At 38.1% G+C, this 19,182-nt stretch overlaps 2 protein-coding genes across 17 annotated transcripts in view; one reads left to right on the top strand and one right to left on the bottom strand.

Annotated features, from left to right (window-relative positions):
* The window catches only part of GPHN (gephyrin), a 634,768-nt gene that overhangs the window by 59,226 nt on the left and 556,360 nt on the right, over positions 1-19,182 (bottom strand). For all 16 annotated transcript variants that reach the window (XM_025444205.3, XM_025444210.3, XM_025444207.3 and 13 more), the window contains 2 exons: positions 18,533-18,591; positions 17,284-17,437 (listed from right to left, as the gene is read on the bottom strand). In XM_025444205.3, coding sequence (XP_025299990.1) covers positions 17,284-17,437; positions 18,533-18,591 — 213 coding nt within the window. The remainder of the gene's footprint in view (positions 1-17,283; positions 17,438-18,532; positions 18,592-19,182) is intronic.
* On the top strand, positions 12,304-13,006 carry LOC112658063 (calmodulin-1-like). Its single transcript, XM_025444270.3, has one exon. The coding sequence runs from the start codon at positions 12,361-12,363 to the stop codon at positions 12,808-12,810; it is 450 nt and encodes a 149-aa protein (XP_025300055.1). The 5' UTR covers positions 12,304-12,360; the 3' UTR covers positions 12,811-13,006.

Raw genomic sequence — 19,182 nt, 5'->3', positions numbered from 1 at the left:
CCAGTGCCCATCACCCAATCACTCCCACCCCCCGCCCTCCTCCCCTTCTACCACCCCTAGTTCGTTTCCCAGAGTTAGCAGTCTTTACGTTATGTCTCCCTTTTTGATATTTCCCACACATTTCTTCTCCCTTCCCTTATATTCCCTTTCACTATTATTTATATTCCCCACATGAATGAGAACATATAATGTTTGTCCTTCTCCGACTGACTTACTTCACTCAGTATAATACCCTCCAGTTCCATACATGTTGAAGCAAATGGTGGGTATTTGTCATTTCTAATAGCTGAGTAATATTCCATTGTATACATAAACCACATCTTCTTTATCCATTCATCTTTCGATGGACACCGAGGCTTCTTCCACAGTTTGGCTATTGTGGCCATTGCCGCTATAAACATCGGGGTGCAGGTGTCCCGGCGTTTCATTGCATCTGTATCTTTGGGGTAAATCCCCAACAGTGCAATTGCTGGGTCATAGGGCAGGTATATTTTTAACTCTTTGAGGAACCTCCACACAGTTTTCCAGAGTGGCTGCACCAGTTCACATTCCCACCAACAGTGTAAGAGGGTTCCCTTTTCTCCGCATCCTCTCCAACATTTGTTGTTTCCTGCCTTGTTAATTTGCCCCATTCTCACTGGTGTGAGGTGGTATCTCATTGTGGTTTTGATTTGTATTTCCCTGATGGCAAGTGATGCAGAGCATTTTCTCATATGCATGTTGGCCACGTCTATGTCTTCCTCTGTGAGATTTCTGTTCATGTCTTTTGCCCATTTCATGATTGGATTGTTTGTTTCTTTGGTGTTGAGTTTAATAAGTTCTTTATAGATCTTGGAAACTAGCTCTTTATCTGATACGTCATTTGCAAATATCTTCTCCCATTCTGTAGGTTGTCTTTTAGTTTTGTTGACTGTATCCTTTGCTGTGCAAAAGCTTCTTATCTTGATGAAGTCCCAATAGTTCATTTTTGCTTTTGTTTCTTTTGCCTTCGTGGATGTATCTTGCAAGAAGTTACTGTGGCCGAGTTCAAAAAGGGTGTTGCCTGTGTTCTTCTCTAGGATTTTGATGGAATCTTGTCTCACATTTAGATCTTTCATCCATTTTGAGTTTATCTTTGTGCATGGTGAAAGAGAGTGGTCTAGTTTCATTCTTCTGCATGTGGATGTCCAATTTTCCCAGCACCATTTATTGAAGAGACTTTCTTCCAATGGATAGTCTTTCCTCCTTTATCGAATATTAGTTGACCATAAAGCTCAGGGTCCACTTCTGGGTTCTCTATTCTGTTCCATTGATCTATGTGTCTGTTTTTGTGCCAGTACCACACTGTCTTGATGACCACAGCTTTGTAATACAACCTGAAATCTGGCATTGTGATGCCCCCAGATATGGTTTTCTTTTTTAAAATTCCCCTGGCTATTCGGGATCTTTTCTGATTCCACACAAATCTTAAAATAATTTGTTCTAACTCTCTGAAGAAAGTCCGTGGTATTTTGATAGGGATTGCATTAAACGTGTATATTGCCCTGGGTAACATTGACATTTTCACAATATTAATTCTGCCAATCCATGAGCATGGAATATTTTTCCATCTCTTTGTGTCTTCCTCAATTTCTTTCAGAAGTGTTCTATAGTTTTTAGGGTATAGATCCTTTACATCTTTGGTTATGTTTATTCCTAGGTATCTTATGCTTTTGGGTGCAGTTGTAAATGGGATTGACTCCTTAATTTCTCTTTCTTCAGTCTCATTGTTAGTGTATAGAAATGCCACTGATTTCTGGGCATTGATTTTGTATCCTGCCATGCTACCGAATTGCTGTATGAGTTTTAGCAATCTTGGGGTGGAGACTTTTGGGTTTTCTAGGTAGAGTATCATGTCATCAGCGAAGAGGGAGAGTTTGACTTCTTCTTTGCCAATTTGAATGCCTTTAATGTCTTTTTGTTGTCTGATTGCTGAGGCTAGGACTTCCAGTACTATGTTGAATAGCAGTGGTGAGAGTGGACATCCCTGTCTTGTTCCTGATCTTAGGGGAAAGGCTCCCAGTGCTTCCCCACTGAGAATGATATTTGCTGTGGGCTTTTCATAGATGGCTTTTAAGATGTTGAGGAATGTTCCCTCTATCCCTACACTCTGAAGAGTTTTGATCAGAAATGGATGCTGTATTTTGTCAAATGCTTTCTCTGCATCCAATGAGAGGATCATATGGTTCTTGGCTTTTCTCTTGCTGATATGATGAATCACATTGATTGTTTTACGGATGTTGAACCAGCCTTGTGTCCCGGGGATAAATCCTACTTGGTCATGGTGAATAATTTTCTTAATGTACTGTTGGATCCTATTGGCCAGTATCTTGTTGAGAATTTTTGCATCCATGTTCATCAGGGATATTGGTCTGTAATTCTCCTTTTTTTTGGTGGGGTCTTTGTCTGGTTTTGGAATTAAGGTGATGCTGGCCTCATAGAACGAATTTGGAAGTACTCCATCTCTTTCGATCTTTCCAAACAGCTTTAGGAGAATAGGTATGGTTTCTTCTTTAAACGTTAGATAAAATTCTCCTGGGAAGCCATCTGACCCTGGACTCTTGTGTCTTGGGAGGTTTTTGATGACTGCTTCAATTTCCTCCCTGGTTATTGGCCTGTTAAGGTTTTCTATTTCTTCCTGTTCCAGTTTTGGTAGTTTGTGGCTTTCCAGGAATGCGTCCATTTCTTCTAGATTGCCTAATTTGTTGGCGTATAGCTGTTCATAATATGTTTTTAAAATCGTTTGTATTTCCTTGGTGTTGGTAGTGATCTCTCCTTTCTCATTCATGATTTTATTAATTTGAGTCTTCTCTCTCTTCTTTTTAATAAGGCTGGCTAATGGTTTATCTATCTTATTAATTCTTTCAAAGAACCAACTCCTGGTTCTGTTGATCTGTTCCACAGTTCTTCTGGTCTCGATTTCATTGAGTTCTGCTCGAATCTTTATTAATTCTCTTCTTCTCCTGGGTGTAGGATCTATTTGCTGTTTTTTCTCTAGCTCCTTTAGGTGTCAGGTTAGCTTTTGTATTTGAGTTCTTTCCAGTTTTTGAATGGATGCTTGTATTGCGATGTATTTCCTCCTTAGGACTGCTTTTGCTGCATCCCAAAGATTTTGAACGGTTGTATCTTCGTTCTCATTAGTTTCCATGAATCTTTTTAATTCTTCCTTAATTTCCTGGTTGACCCTTTCATCTTTTAACAGGATGGTCCTTAACCTCCACGTGTTTGAGGTCCTTCCAAACTTCTTGTGATTTAGTTCTAATTTCAAGGCATTATGGTCTGAGAATATGCAGGGGACGATCCCAATCTTTTGGTATCGGTTCAGACCCGATTTGTGACCCAGTATGTGGTCTATTCTGGAGAAAGTTCCATGTGCACTTGAGAAGAATGTGTATTCAGTTGAGTTTGGATGTAAAGTTCCGTAGATATCTGTGAAATCCATCTGGCCCAGTGTATCATTTAAAGCTCTCGTTTCTTTGGAGATGTTGTGCTTAGAAGACCTATCAAGTATAGAAAGAGCTAGATTGAAGTCACCAAGTATAAGTGTATTATTATCTAAGTATTTCTTCACTTTGGTTAATAATTGATTTATATATTTGGCAGCTCCCACATTCGGGGCATATATATTGAGGATTGTTAAGTCCTCTTGTTGGATATATCCTTTAAGTATGATATAGTGTCCCTCTTCATCTCTCACTACAGTCTTCGGGGTAAATTTTAGTTTATCCTATATAAGGATGGCTACCCCTGCTTTCTTTTGAGGACCATTTGAATGGTAAATGGTTCTCCAACCTTTTATTTTCAGGCTGTAGGTGTCCTTCTGTCTAAAATGAGTCTCTTGTAGACAGCAAATAGATGGGTCCTGCTTTTTTATCCAGTCTGAAACCCTGCGCCTTTTCATGGGGTCATTAAGCCCGTTCACATTCAGAGTTACTATTGAGAGATATGAGTTTAGTGTCATCATGATATCTATTCAGTCCTTGTTTTTGTGGATTGTTCCACTGAACTTCTTCTTAAAGGGGAATTTTAAGAGTCCCCCTTAAAATTTCTTGCAGAGCTGGTTTGGAGGTCACATATTCTTTCAGTTGCTGCCTGTCTTGGAAGCTCTTTATCTCTCATTCCATTTTGAATGAGAGCCTTGCTGGATAAAGTATTCTTGGTTGCATGTTCTTCTCATTTAGGACCCTGAATATATCCTGCCAGCCCTTTCTGGCCTGCCAGGTCTCTGTGGAGAGGTCTAATACTCCTCCCCCTAAAAGTCAGGGATTTCTTGTCTCTTGCTGCTTTAAGGATCTTCTCCTTATCTTTGGAATTTGCAAGCTTCACTATTAAATGGCGAGGTGTTGAACGGTTTTTATTGATTTTAGGGGGGATCTCTCTATTTCCTGGATCTGAATGCCTGTTTCCCTTCCCAGATTAGGAAAGTTTACAGCTAGAATTTGTTCAAATACATATTCTGGCACTCTGTCCCTTTCGGCGCCCTCGGGAACACCAATTAAACGTAAGTTTTTCTTCCTCAGGCTGTCGTTTATTTCCCTTAATCTATCTTCATGGTCTTTTAATTGTTTGTCTCTTTTTTCCTCAGTTTCCCTCTTTGCTATCAACTTGTCTTCTATGTCACTCACTCGTTCTTCCACCTCATTAACCCTCCTCATTAGGACTTCTAGTTTGGATTGCATCTCATTCAATTGATTTTTAATTTCTGCCTGATTAGCTCTAAATTCTGCAGTCATGAAGTCTCTTGAGTCCTTTATGCTTTTTTCTAGAGCCACCAGTAGCTGTATAATAGTGCTTCTGAATTGGCTTTCTGACATTGAATTGTAATCCAGGTTTTGTAACTCTGTGGGAGGGAGGACTGTTTCTGATTCTTTCTTTTAAGGTGAGGTTTTCCTTCTAGTCATTTTGCTCAGTGCAGAGTGGCCAAAAGCAAGTTGTATTGGGAAAAGGAGAAAAAGAGAGGAGAGAAAGAAGGAAAGAAAAGAGAAAGAGGAAAAAAAAAGGAAGAAAAAAACGAAAAAAAAAAAAAAAGAAGAAAAAGAGAAAGAAAAAGAAAGGAAAAAAAAGGGGTGGGGGAAGGAAACAAATCAAAAAGCAAAACAAAACAAAACAAAACAAAAAGAACCACGGGGGAGTATCTTCTGATTCTGTGTACTTTAAGTCCCTTGACTTCCCCTGGAACTTGTCCGTCTAGCTGGTCTTCTGGGGGAGGGGCCTGTTGTGCTGATTCTCAGGTGTTAGCCGTTGGGGGAGCTGCTGTGCCCCTGCCTGGTGCAGGGCTCAGTGCGGGTTGTTTACCCCGTGAAGCCCCAGGAGCAACAGCCCCAGTGGCGGGGCCGCTCTGGAAACCTGGATTCAGCCCCCGCAGGAACTCCGGAGCTCTCCGTCTGCAGGGCCTGGAGGCTCCGAGCGGGGCCGCTGATCTGCTCAGCTGGGGCAGGAGCGTCCTTGCTGTCCTGGGCCCTCCCGGCCTCTGCCTGTCCCGGGGAGGCCGGATCCTGGGCTGTGTCCCGGCGCCCTGTGCTCCGGGGCCTGCGCTGTTGGATTCGCGCTCCCGGGCCGCGCAACCCCCTCCGCGGAGCCGCCGCCCGAGCCCCCCCGAGCTGCTCCTGGAACCGCGCAGCCCCCTCGGCACGGAGCCTCTTCCTCTGCCCGAACCCCCCGAGCTGCTCCGGGTCCCGCCGTGCGCGCTGCAGCCCTTAGGGAGCTCGGCGCACTCTCCTGGGCGCGCAGTTGCTGTTACTGTCCCCGGGAGCCCGAGGGCATCCCCGCCCTCCTGGGTCCTGCTCCAACTCCTCGCGAGCCCCTTTCCGCCCGGGAAGGTCGGTGCAGCTCCTGCTCCTCCGTGACGGGGCTCTCCTGTCCTGGGGACCCTCGCCCCGGCCTCAGCCCGGCTCCTCGCGGGCCCCTCCCCCTTGGAGGCCTTTGTTTCTTTATTTCTTTTTTCCCCGTCTTCCTACCTTGATAGAAGCGCGAACTCTTCTCACTGTAGCATTCCAGGTGTTCTCTCTTTAATTCTCAGGCCGAATTAATAGATTTTCAGGATAATTTGAAGGTTTTCTAGGTAATTTGGTGGAGACAGGTGATTTGGAGACCCTGCTCTCCCGCCATCTTGCCCCTCCTCCAGGTCTTCCATTTTCTTATGAAAGTTCTTATGTCACATAAAACTTGTATTAGATAAATGTGCATGCTTTTTTATGGCTAATCTCTTTTGTTACAGGGGTAACAAAATTGAGAACTTGAGACACTTAGAAGATGAATTCTTTTTTTCAAAAAGATTTATTTATTTATTTGAGAGAGAGAGGGAGAACTGAGCAAGCTAGCATTAGTAGGGGGCAAGGGAGGGAGAGAGAGAATCCAGGCAGACTCCCTGTTGGAATGGAGCCCAACGTGGGTTCAATCTCATTGACCCTGAGATCATGGCCTGAGATAAAATCAAGAGTCAGATGCTTAACCGATTAAGCCACCCAGGCATCCCAATGAATAAATCTTTAAAGAAATCTTGTTTTAACTCCAGCTCATTCAGAACTGTAAGAATATATTCACAGAAAGTTACATAGCTAATACAGAGAGGTTCCAGTACTCTTTATCCAGTTTCCCCAATGGTAACATTTTATATATCTATAGACTAATATTAAAACCAGGAAACTGACATTGGCCTAAGGTATTTGTATACTTCTTTGCCACTTTGCCACATTAATAGATTTGTGTAACCTGCCATCTAAAATCAAGACACAGAACTCAAAGATATCCCTCATGCTATGTCTAATAGTCACATTCTTCCTCCTCTCCACTCCTAACCTATGGGAACCACTAATACATGTTCCATCTTTATAATATGTAATAATCTTTTACATATTACATATTTCCCCCCATTCAGTATAATACCATTGAGATCCATCCAGGTTGCTGCATGTAGCAACAATTCATGCCTTTTTATTGCTGTTTCCAGTTATGGGAATTACAAATAAAGTAGACCACTCATATTTAATATAATTATTGCTATGTTAGGGCTTACATCTGCCATTTTATATTTTGTTTCCTGTTTGGGTTTTTTGTTTGTTTCCTTTTCTTTACTTTTTGCCTTCCCCTGGATTACTTAAATTTTTTTAGAGTTCCACTTTGATTCAACTGTATTATTATTATTATTTTAAAAGATTTATTTTAAAGAGACAGAAAGAGAGAGAGAGCACATGCATGGAGGGGAGGGGCAGAGGAGGAGGGAATCCTAAAGCATGCTCCCTGCTGAGTGTGAACCTAGCATAGCTCAATACCAGGACCCTGAGATCATGACCCAAGCTGAAATCAAGAGCCGGTTGCTTATTGACTGATCCACCCAGGCACGCCTCACCTGTATTATTTTTGAGTGTATCTCTTTTGCAGATTTTTTTAGTAGTTGCAAATAAATATGAATGTTCATCACAGCACTGTCTATTTCAATTGTGAGAAACTGTAAACAAATTATGTATCTAATAATAGTTTAGAGCAGGATTTGGAGATTAGGAGTTACTAATGTACTCGGAAAGCAGTTTCTTGGGTAACGAGCACTAATCAGATTTGGGAGTTTTAAAAGAAAGTGGATAGTTATGAAGGAAAGGCAATGAATGCAGGTCTCTCTTTCAACAAATCTAGTAGTCTGTAGGAGGGAAATAGTGGAGTAGCTCAAGGAGGCAACAGGATGTTTAAATATAGGTTTTCTTATAATAGTGGTAATCTCTGTATATTTGAATGTAGAAGGGGGATGAACCACTAGAGAGAAAACAATCAAACACACACACACACAAATAATTAGAAACTAAAGAACAATCTGCTTGTACCTTTAACTTAGAAAGAAGTACCATTTCCTTTTAGACTGGAAGAAAGGAAGACAGCTAAAGGCATGGGGAAAATTTTGGGTTAAAGAGAAGATGAGGGATCCCTCATCTAGCTCAGTATGACAAATATCTCTTAGCTTCATTTTTTTCCCCTAAAGGTGTTGAAGTCATCTACCAAAACTGAGAGAGAATGGTTGTTACTGAGGTTTAAAGAAGATACAGATATGCAGCTGATTTCTGTGTATTGATTTTATATTCTGCCATGCTGCTGAATTCCTCTATGAGTTCTAGCAATTTTGGGGTGGACTCTTTTGGGTTTTCCACATAAAGTATCATGTCATTGGAGAAAAGTGAGAGTTTCACTTCTTTGCCAATTTGAATGCCTTTTATTTCTTTTTATTGTCTGATTGCTGAGGCTAGGACTTCTAGTACTAAGTTGAACAACAGTGGTGAGAGTGGACATCCCTGTTGTGTTCCTGACCTTAGGGAAAAAGCTCTCCGCTGCATTTCTAAACACTAATAATGAGACAGAAGAAAGAGAAATTAAGGAATTGATCTGATTTATAATTGCACCAAAACCCAGAAGATATCTAGGAATAAACTTAACCAAAGAGGTAAAGGATCTGTATTCTGAAAACCACAAAAACACTCAGGAAAGAAATTGAGGAAGAAATAAAGAAATGGAAAAACATTCTATGCTCATAGATTGGAAGAATAAATATTGTTAAAATGTCTATGTTACTGAGAGCAATCTGCACATTCAATGCAATTCCTATCAAAATGCCAATGATATTTTTCATAGAGCTGGAACAAATAATCCTAAAATTTGTATGGAACCAGAAAAGACCCTGAATAGCCAGAGGAATGCTGAAAAAGAAAACCAAAGCTGATGGCATCACAATGCTGGACTTCAAGCTGTATTATACAGCTGTAATCATCAAGATAGTATGGTACTGGCACAAAACAGACACATAGGGGATCCCTGGATGGCTCAGCGGTTTAGTGCCTGCCTTTGGCCATGGTGTGGCCCTAGCGTCTAGGGATCAATTCCCACATCGGGATCCCTGCATGGAGCCTGCTTCTCCCTCTGTGTCTCTGCCTCTCTCTCTGTGTCTCTCATGAATAAATAAATAAAATCTTAAAAAAAAAAAAACAGACACGTAGATCAATGGAACAGAATAAAGAACCCAGAAATGGACCCTCAACTCTAAGGTCAACTCATCTTTGACAAAGCAGGAAAGAAAGCCAATGGAAAAAGGATAGTCTCTTCAACAAATGGTGTTGGGAAAGTCACAATGTAAAAGAATGAAACTGGGCCATTTCCTTACACCATACTCAAAGGTAAACTCAAAATATGTGAAAGACCTAAATGTGAGACAGGAATCTACCAAAATCGTAGAAGAGAATATAGGCAGAAACCTCTTTGACCTTGGCCACAGCAACTTCTTGCTAGACACGTCTCCAGAGGTAAGGGAAACAAAAGCAAAAATGAACTATTGGGACTTCATCAGGATAAAAAGCTTTTGCACAGTAAACAGTTGACAAAACCTAAAGACAACCTATAGAATCAGAGAATATAATTGCAAATGTCTTATCAGATAAAAGTTTAGTATCCAAAATTCTATAAAGAACTTATCAAACTCAATATCCCAAAACCAAATAATCCAGTTAAGAAATGAGCAGAAAGTAGACATGAACAGACATTTCTCCAAAGAAGACCTACAAATGGCCAATAGACACAGGAAAAAATGCTCCATATCGCCTGGCATCAGGGAAATACAAATAAAAACCACAATGAGATACCACCTCACAGTAGTCAGAATGGCTAAAATTAACAAGTCAGGAAACATACATTGGTGAGGATGGGGAGAAAGGGGAACCTTCTTGCACTGTTGGTGGGAATGCAAGCTGGTGCAGCCACTCTGGAAAACAGTATGGAGGTTCCTCAGGAGGTTAAAAATAGAGCTACCCTAATTATATTACTAGTTATTGACTGCAAAGATACAAATGCAGTGATCTGAAGGAGCATCTGCACCCCAATGTTTATATCAGCAATGTCCACATTAGTCAAACTGTGGAAAGAGCCGAGATGTCCACTGACAGATGAATGGATATACACACACACACACACACACACACACACATACACACAATGGAATATTACTCAGCCATCAGAAAGTATGAATACTTACCGTTTATATTGATGTGGATGGAACTGGAGAGTATTATGCCGAGTGAAATAAGTCAATCAGAGAAAGACAATTATCAAATGGTTTCACTCACATATGGAATATAAGAAACAAAACAGAGGATCATAAGGGAAGGGAAGGAAAATAGAATGGAAAGAAATCAGAGAGGGAGACAACCCATAAGAGACTAAAATATAGGAAATAAACTGAGGGCTGTTGGAGGGGAGGTAGGTGGGGGGAAGGGGTATTGGGTGATGGGCATTTAGGAGAGCATGTGATGTGATGAGCACTGGGTATTATATACAATTGATGAATTATTGAACTCTACATCTGAAACTAATGATGTATTATATATTGGCTAATTAAGTTTAAATTTAAAAAATAAAAAATAAATTTAAAAAATGAGACATAGAAAAAATTAGGATATACAATGTATAAATTGACAAGACAGTGACATCAGAATTATTGAAGAATTTTAAGTACCACGTTGACATTAAATGGCAGAAATTTGTTGTGGGCCAGGTAATCACAGTTCTCTGAATTTTTTTTGGTAATGTTTTGTCTGCTTGGGAGCAAAAATGGAGAAAGTAGAGGATGGAGTCAATCAGTTTAGGTATTAGCATACTAAGCAAAGGTATAGATTAAAGGAGTCAGGCTATCTGAAGTGTTATTGAGAGCAACATTAAAGTGGTAGGTCATGGTCTTTAATCTGGACAAGAAGTACAGTATAGCTAGAAGAAAGTAATGAAAGTAAAAATGACCTAACCTGATAGGTTTTAGGGACTGCCACTGTAAGCTGGAGAAATGAAATGTAAGGAATCTCCGATGGGAAGCATTGTGGCACAGTGGGAAAAAAGTCATTACAGCCAGAAGACTTAGTTGTGAAATGAGGCTCCATTATTTACAAAAAAATAGATGATTTTATGCAAATAGAAAATTGTTTTGTTTTTGAGCTTCAATTTTCTCATACTTAAAATGAAGGATAATTATACTGTCCTCATAGTGTTGCTTTTAATCATAAAGCACATAGTGATACTGGTCACAGTAGGCACTCATCTTTCTGTTCCCTCTCTTATTAGTAAAGTTAAATATTATAGTTCTGTAATAGCAGCTGCTTGTAGAAGACGCAAAGAATATTATATGGAGATTTTAGGGAAATTTTATATATCTAAAGTTCAAACTTGTTTGTACAGGCCTTTGTTTTTGACGATGGCCAAGAAAATGATAGAAAATGTAACAGAGTAAGCAAACACATAGTGGAGATGAATACATTTAATTCTGCGTGTGTGTGTGTGTGTGTGCATGAGCATATGTGATAGAAAGGGAGTAAGATGGAGAGACAGAGAGAATATTAAATGAATAAATATGTTATAAAATATGGCTGAAAGTCAAACAGTACCCTCAAAACTAGAAGACCCAGCACCTACTAAAGAAATATTGCTTGTACTTTGAGTAACTAGAAAATATGCATAAAGTCTTACTTCCTGAACTAATGGCAGCTGGCTGACTGATGTCCAGTTTAAAGGCCTTTAGGTCACCATCTAAAATTTCAAGGATTGGGAAATAGATGATATCATCAAGAGTCAAAATTAGAAAATAAAACTGAGAAATGTAAAGTAAAACAAAACAAAAAACTGGGAAATATAAAGGTCAGGGAAAAAGGAGGAAGATACAGTTGCCTCCTAAGTGTAAAATTTTTATCTTCTATGTATATTCATTTCCTAGGTGACATTATCTAGTCTCATGATTTAAAATACTGTATATATGCTGATAACTTCCAAAAGTATATCTTTAGCTCTAATCTTTCTCCTAAGCTCCAGACAATATGTTCAATTGCCTACTCAATATTTCTACTATAATTTCTAATAAGTATCTCAAACTTAAATGTGTCTAAAACAGAAGCCCTGATTTCTGCTTCCTAATCTTTCTCACCGGGTAAGTGATAACAATCCTTAGAATTGCTCAGGTCAAAACCTTGGAATTCATCTTGACTCCCCACTTTCTCTTATATTCTACTTTGAATTCACCAGCAAAACCTGTTGGGTTTACTTTCAGAATACATTCTGGATCTAATTATTTCTCACCATCTCCACTACTACCACACTGGTCCAAATCTCTTGCTGAATATTACATATCTTTCTAACCAGTCTCCCTGCTTTTTTCCTTTTCTCTCCTATATGCCATGCTACTTTGAAACCAGAGTAAACATTAATAACTTAAGACATGTTATATTTCATGTTATGTTTCCCTTCCTCAAAACTGACTCTTTAAATTAGTCTGAGTGGGGCGAGGGAGCTGAGTGCTTGTGTGGTCGCTTCTTGGAGACCGGTAGCGCTTGCAGCATGGCTGACCAACTGACTGAGGAGCAGATTGCAGAATTCAAAGAAGCTTTTTCACTATTTGACAAGGATGGTGATGGAACTATAACAACAAAGGAATTGGGAACTGTAATGAGGTCTCTTGTGCAGAATCCCACAGAAGCAGAGTTACAGGACATGATTAATGAAGTAGATGCTGATGGTAATGGTACAATTGACTTCCCGGAATTTCTGACAATGATGGCAAGAAAAATGAAAGACACAGACAGTGAAGAAGAAATCAGAGAAGCATTCCGTGTGTTTGATAAGGATGGCAATGGCTATATTGGTGCAGCAGAGCTTTGCCATGTGATGACAAACCTGGGAGAGAAGTTAACAGATGAAGAGGTTGATGAAATGATCAGGGAAGCAGATATTGATGGTGATGGTCAAGTAAACTATGAAGATTTTGTACAAATGATGACAGCAAAGTGAAGACATTGTGCAGAATGTGTTAAATTTCTTGTACAAAATTGTTTATTTGCCTTTTCTTTGTAACTTATTTGTAAAAGGTTTCCCCCTGCTGTCAAAAAATATGCATGTATAGTGATTAGGACTTCATTCCTCCATGTTTTCTTCCCTTATCTTACTGTCATTGTCCTGAAATCTTATTTTAGAAAATTGATCAAGTGTCATGTTGCATGTGGCTTACTCTGGATATATCTAAGCTCTTCTGCACATCTAAACTTAGATGGAAATGAGGGAACATCTGGGTTATGCCTTTTTTTAAGTAGTTTTCTTTAGGAACTGTCAACATGTTGTTGTTGAAGTGTGGAGTTGTAACTCTGCATGGACTCTGGACAGTCAACAATATATACTTAAAACCTGCACTATTGCAGAACAGGTTTATTATCCAGGTACTTTTACACTATTTTTTTGTACTGCTGGTCCTGTACCAGAAACATTTTCTTTTATTGTTACTTGCTTTTTAAACTTTGTTTTAGCCACTTAAAGAAAATCTGCTTATGGCACAATTTGCCTCAAATCCATTCCAAGTTGTATATTTGTTTAAAAAAAAAAATTACAATTTACCCCCCTAAAAAAAAACAAAAACAAAAACAAAAAACCCACAAAAAAACTGACTCTTTCGAATAAAATGGTCTTGTTTCTGTTATCTCCCCAACCTCACTTCCTTTTACTTTGCTCCTTTCCCTCTATACTTCAGCCACAAACATGACAAACACACAGCCTACCTCAGGGATTTTTCATTCTCTGTTGTTCCTTTGCTTGGAACTCAATTCCCCTCATATGGCACACACCCTCAATACCTTCAGATTTCCACTCTAATTTTGCCTTATCAGTGAGGCCTGATTATACTATGCAAAATAGAAAGCTCAATCAGTCAGGTCTGGAAAGGAAAACCAAATTGTCTAGGTATTTCAAATGGAGGGGAGTGGGAGAAAAAAGGATTTAATGTAGGAAATTGGTTACAAATATGTTGGGAGGTTTGGAGAAACAAAAGGAGAAAAGTCACCACTGTCCCTAGGGCTGCTTGAGGAAAGTGATGTTAATGAGAATTGAGGATATTATACTTCTGCTAACTTTTTTCCAACTTCTAATATTGTGTTAATGCATCGTAATGACAATACCTAACAGGACCACAGCTGTGGTTTTCAGCTTTCCAGTCTTATTGTATAGGTGAGAATATGAAAGGGCTGATGTAGGGTAGGTTTCAGCAGGTAATATCTGGCATGTACCGCTTCTACTACTAGTCTTTATCATCTTATCCTTTATTTTTCTTCATACCACTTGCTGCTATTTGTTCATTGACTATCTCTCTACCCTGCCTCCCTCAGAATATAAATTCTGTAAGAACAGGGAATTTGTCTTGTTTGCTGCTATATCCTAAACAGTCAGAACAGTGCCTGGTATCAGTACGGTAGTATACTAAATGGGGAGGGGTGGTGAAAATGGTTTGCCTTAATGGAGAAGAATATTTTATCACTGACATTGTTTAGAGTTGTCAGTTCATGGTAATAATAAAAAGCAGAATGACTTATAGTCAGTTTTATTATTATTTTCTAATTTTCTTACGTGAGGGTAACGAGTTAATAAAACTCTTTTCCATCCCTAAGGACAAATTTGAGCTTGGGTTAACTTTCTAGTTCTATTCCCCCGGAAATTTGATAAAGATGAGTCAGCTTGTTACTAGGCAGCATTTCTTATGGGAAAAGTCATCTCTGATCGAAAACTTACACAGGGACTAGAAGGAACTATAAATGAACAATAAATACCTAGTGGGAAGCCATAGCTTCGGGCTTTTGTGAATGTAGTGGCATTTGTATCTGGACATTTCCCTTTTTGGATCCTGGGAGCTGCCTAAGACTGTTATAAGAAATGTTGATTCCTATGTAGGACATGCTTCTAAGTTGGTGGCTCCCATACTCTCCTAGTATAATTCTTGTTCCCTTGTATCTGAATGTCACTTGGAGAAAAAAAAGAATAGTTCTTGGATGGCTGTGTAGATGATTAAGAGGACTAGTTCAACTGAAGATGAAAGTCTGATGCAGCCTTGCTGGACACTGAGTTTCCTGTTCAAAATCTTTCTAAATAAACTGGTTCACAGTACAGTGTATTCACATCTTATAAGTCTGATTTTAGTTAAGATAAACCCTGATGGGCATTCTAGCATGTAATAGATGCTTAAAAAATATTTATTGAACAAATGCATGAGTTTGTAAGTGTATGCCACAATTATGTACCTCCTGGATGATATTGCCTAAATGTTAACATACACAGTTTGTTGAAACCAACAAATATCTACACCAACTGTTTGATATTATAGTCTACAACTGTATCTCCCCGATTTTGAAATAATTCCTTCATCCCAAACAAACACATGTAGTCACAAAATACTGGGCAGGTTTTAAAGATAATATATACAGACATCTTATATAGCATTATTTGGATTGCCTCAGGCCATTGTTCTGTTAGCCAATATACCACACTGGATTGAAAAATGGACATATGTGAAGCCACACATATCATGGGAAATCAGTTAGTACTTAAGGGGAGCTTGAGCTGTGACTACCTAAATTATAGACTTGCCACACTAATAGACAAGTGTAATTTCTTTGGTCTCACTGAAAATAAATACTTTTTTCCATTATTTTCTGTCTATCAAAGATCTCAAGCCTTCAGAAGAGATACTGTATTTTATTCATCTTTTTTATCCCCAGTTTCCAGTATAATGCCTGGCATAGAGGTACCCAATAAACATTTGTTGAACTAAACTATACAATCATAAAGAGTCATAATAACAGCTAAACTTGGATAGAAATAGGGAAGGAATGCCGAGCTATATGGAACCAGAGATTATGTATTTAGAAATATTATTTTAGATTGTGGATTTAGAGATTTGGAAACATTATTCCCTTGGAAAACCACAATAAATACAGAAGGCCACAGAAAGTAGCATCTATCAAAGTGTCTCCAAGGATAATCAAGCCTGGGGAGGCAGAGAACTAGGACTAAAAATTCTTCCTTAGACTCCATGATATAAGTATCATTTCTAGTCTTACCCCATCACTTTTCTTTACCACTAGTAAATAGTTGTAATACAGAATGTATGATAGCTTTAAAATATTACTACCAATGTACTCTGGAGGATAAGTGAGACTATAGTCCAGCCCTACAAAAACAATAGGAAGAATACAAGAAATATAGCTTAAACAAAATTGCCTAATAACTAGCTACTTATGAATTTGCTCATTTTCTTTAGCTTTCCCAAACCCCATGAACTCACCTAGATGCACAGAGCATATAAATAAATCACAAATAAGAGTTGTTCATTAAGTCAACCAGTTTATCAGAAATTTCTTTTTTGATGCTAAACATGGTGTCAATTGGTCCTAAGGATATTAAAATATTCACTATGTAGATCAATTGAAAAGAATGTTTTGGGTCAGTCAATAGTTTTAGGGAATGACCAGTGTACCTATACTGGGTCTAGAATGCTCATTCATCTCTCCAGTAGCAAAACAAATATTCTATTCTTTTCTTTTGCCCTTTCTAAAAGAGCTATAGAGGTAATGGAGAGACCTTTGAGAATGTTCATTTCCAAGACTTTAAGAAATTAAAAATAATGATATATTAATTGCTTATTTTCAAAATTAAAAATTAGAGATTAAAAGAGGAAAAAAAAGAAATCCTGTTAATCTTCTTAAAAATAGTAAGGTCTAAAGGGCTAAAAAACACAGTATCTGATTCTTTCTTAGGCTTTGAATTACCAGCAGATCCTTTTTCCATATTCCCAGATTGATTAGAACTTCTGACTTTTTATATAACCTAAGCAAAACATGGAACAGGAAAATTTTCAAGAGTTTTCAGAAAAGATTGACTAAATCTCCCTTCTAAATCAGGGCTGAAATGACATTTGGCATACTGAGAAACACGCCACTTACAGATGCTATCTTTGGAGAAAAAGAAAAGATTATCAAATCCTTCCTAATGATTAAGGATCATATGGAACTTCTAGCAAGATGAAGGGCTAACCATTGTGTCCCAATTCATTGATTTATTTCCCACACAGAGGTGGCCCATCATCTCAGCAGCAAGGTGGGTAGAATTAATTATCCTAATAGATTGAGCACTAAATTTGCATAGTTGAACATCAATAGCTAGCAGTAATCATTCTTGGTTTATATGTACTGAGTGTGTAGAAAGGGCATTGGTTATAATATTTTATTCTAATAAATGGAAGGAAAGATTTCTCAATATGTAATTTCAAGTTTTCCTTCTTCTTATCTTTTGTACTTGAACTATCCTGAAGCCAACTTATTATTTCCCTGTTATAGGTATGTGGTAAAATCTATAATCCACAATGTTCTATTTACAACACAGAACAGTGGTCAAAAAGACTTTTACCTGGAAGTCCAATTACCCATCCCCAACCCCCCTTTTTTTTACCTCATTCCCTGTTGACATGACTGCAACAACTGGAAACTTATTAACTTCAACCTCTGTGACACCTACAGTTGCCAGAAGACCAATCTCTGAGGGGCCCATATGGGTTCCTTTGGCCAAAACGCATTCCCCTCTTTTAATGTCATGGCCGATGGGTCTGAAAGTCAAAGCAGAACCATAAGGAGTATGACTAAGAATAATATTTTCTCAACTGACTTTAGTGTCGAAGGAAGACACTCGAGGAGAAAAAAGTCAAGAGATGAGGCAGGAACAGAATGATAAAATAAAAAGCTTCTAATCACACAGTAGAAGAGAGAAAATAGGATTTCTATTACTGCTAAACAGGAGTATGTTACTTCACATTTGAAAACTATTTTACAAATTGCTTTGTATTACATTACAGTCAAAAACACCAATTGCAAAGTTTCTTGATATAAGGCAAGAATGTATGTGAAAATATCTAGTGGCATTAGGGATAAGAGGTCCACAGCATATTAGCTTTGAGGTGAGAAGAATAACACTGATGAGGTTACATACAGTCACAGGGATAATTTCTCTTCAGATAACTTACACTGGCCCAAGTCTGTGGCCACAGAAGTCCACTCAGAGTGGCTTCTTGCCTTAGGGATGTGAGAACTGTAGCTTTGTTATAAGGACATTTGAGCATATCAGTATTGATGGGACCAGGGTAAATATATTCCAATGTAAGAAAAATAATTTAAAATTATTTAATTAATAATTAAATAATTATTTAATTTATTTAATTAATAATTAAAAATAATTTAAAGTTTATGTACTACTTATGGTAAGACAGTATCTTTGTATATAAAGAATAGCAGATTATTCCATTATTATTGGTAGTCAGTAGAGGAGGGGCTATTAGTTAACTGCAGAAAAACTCAACTCTAGGATTATCTGTGTTATACCAAATTCTGGATTATCTAGGCGTAGGGTTGGGTAATTCTGGATTATCTAGAAGTAGTAGGATTATTTGTGGATTAAGTAGGCTTATGACTTTACTTCTTTCTCAAGTTGCTTTGGACTATTTCATTTGCCTTTACTACATTTATGAAAAAGTAGGCTGAGTAGACAGGAGATGTAGAATTAAGAAAATTCATTTTGCTATTTGTTAAAAGTCTTGAACACTAATGGGTAATTGACTGAGCTGTGGATTTACAATAGCCATACTCTCCTGAGTTCATGATCATGTAGAAACAAAAGTCGGCCATACATTTTATACATTATACATTACCTGATATCTTGGCCTGGTCGAGCTTGCACTAGAATTCGTACTTCAAGTTCCTCAGTGCCCTATAATAAGAGCAAGTCATGTAATTTTGAACAGAATAATCTAAGGGAATTTCTGATCAATACAATTTAGCTACTCAGATGCTTTTATCATCAGATAGGTCCAGAACATATACAAATATAGAAAAACAGAAACATTTGCTACACATTTTGAACCACAGGTTCCTGAAAAACTAAGTTTGATACCAATAAATTTATTTATAAATAAACAAAACATTTTTTTCATAATTTTCATGCTTTTTAAAAATGTACCAATTCAAATACTGGATCTTAGATTGTAAGTAGCATTCTCAAGGGAAAACAAAAAATATATCTATATGGCTACCCTAATAGATAACAGTGAACGTAGATGGAGATAACCTGTCTCTTCTGTTCCCATGAATTGTGCTCAATTTTATAATGCTCAATGCTATAATTGGGTACATAATTGGGTACATAATATGGGTACTATGCCAAGTTTTCCAAATACCTGCAGAAATTTCAGTGAGGACTTACAGTTTTCCTGGTAGTAGATTTCTGTAAATTAATGGTGATCATTAATTTTACATTTATGGGCTGTGAATAATATTTTGACACTGGAACTGTGTCTTGTCA

This window comes from Canis lupus, chromosome 8 (assembly GCF_003254725.2).
Source record: "Canis lupus dingo isolate Sandy chromosome 8, ASM325472v2, whole genome shotgun sequence".
Lineage (NCBI taxonomy): Eukaryota > Metazoa > Chordata > Mammalia > Carnivora > Canidae > Canis > Canis lupus.
Note: the sequence above shows the minus strand (reverse complement) of the source record. Positions and strands in the feature narration are given on the sequence as shown.

Coding starts and splice junctions, on each gene's coding strand:
- LOC112658063 (XM_025444270.3), top strand. CDS start 12,361: ATGGCTGACCAACTGACTGAGGAGCAGATTGCAGAATTCAAAGAAGCT.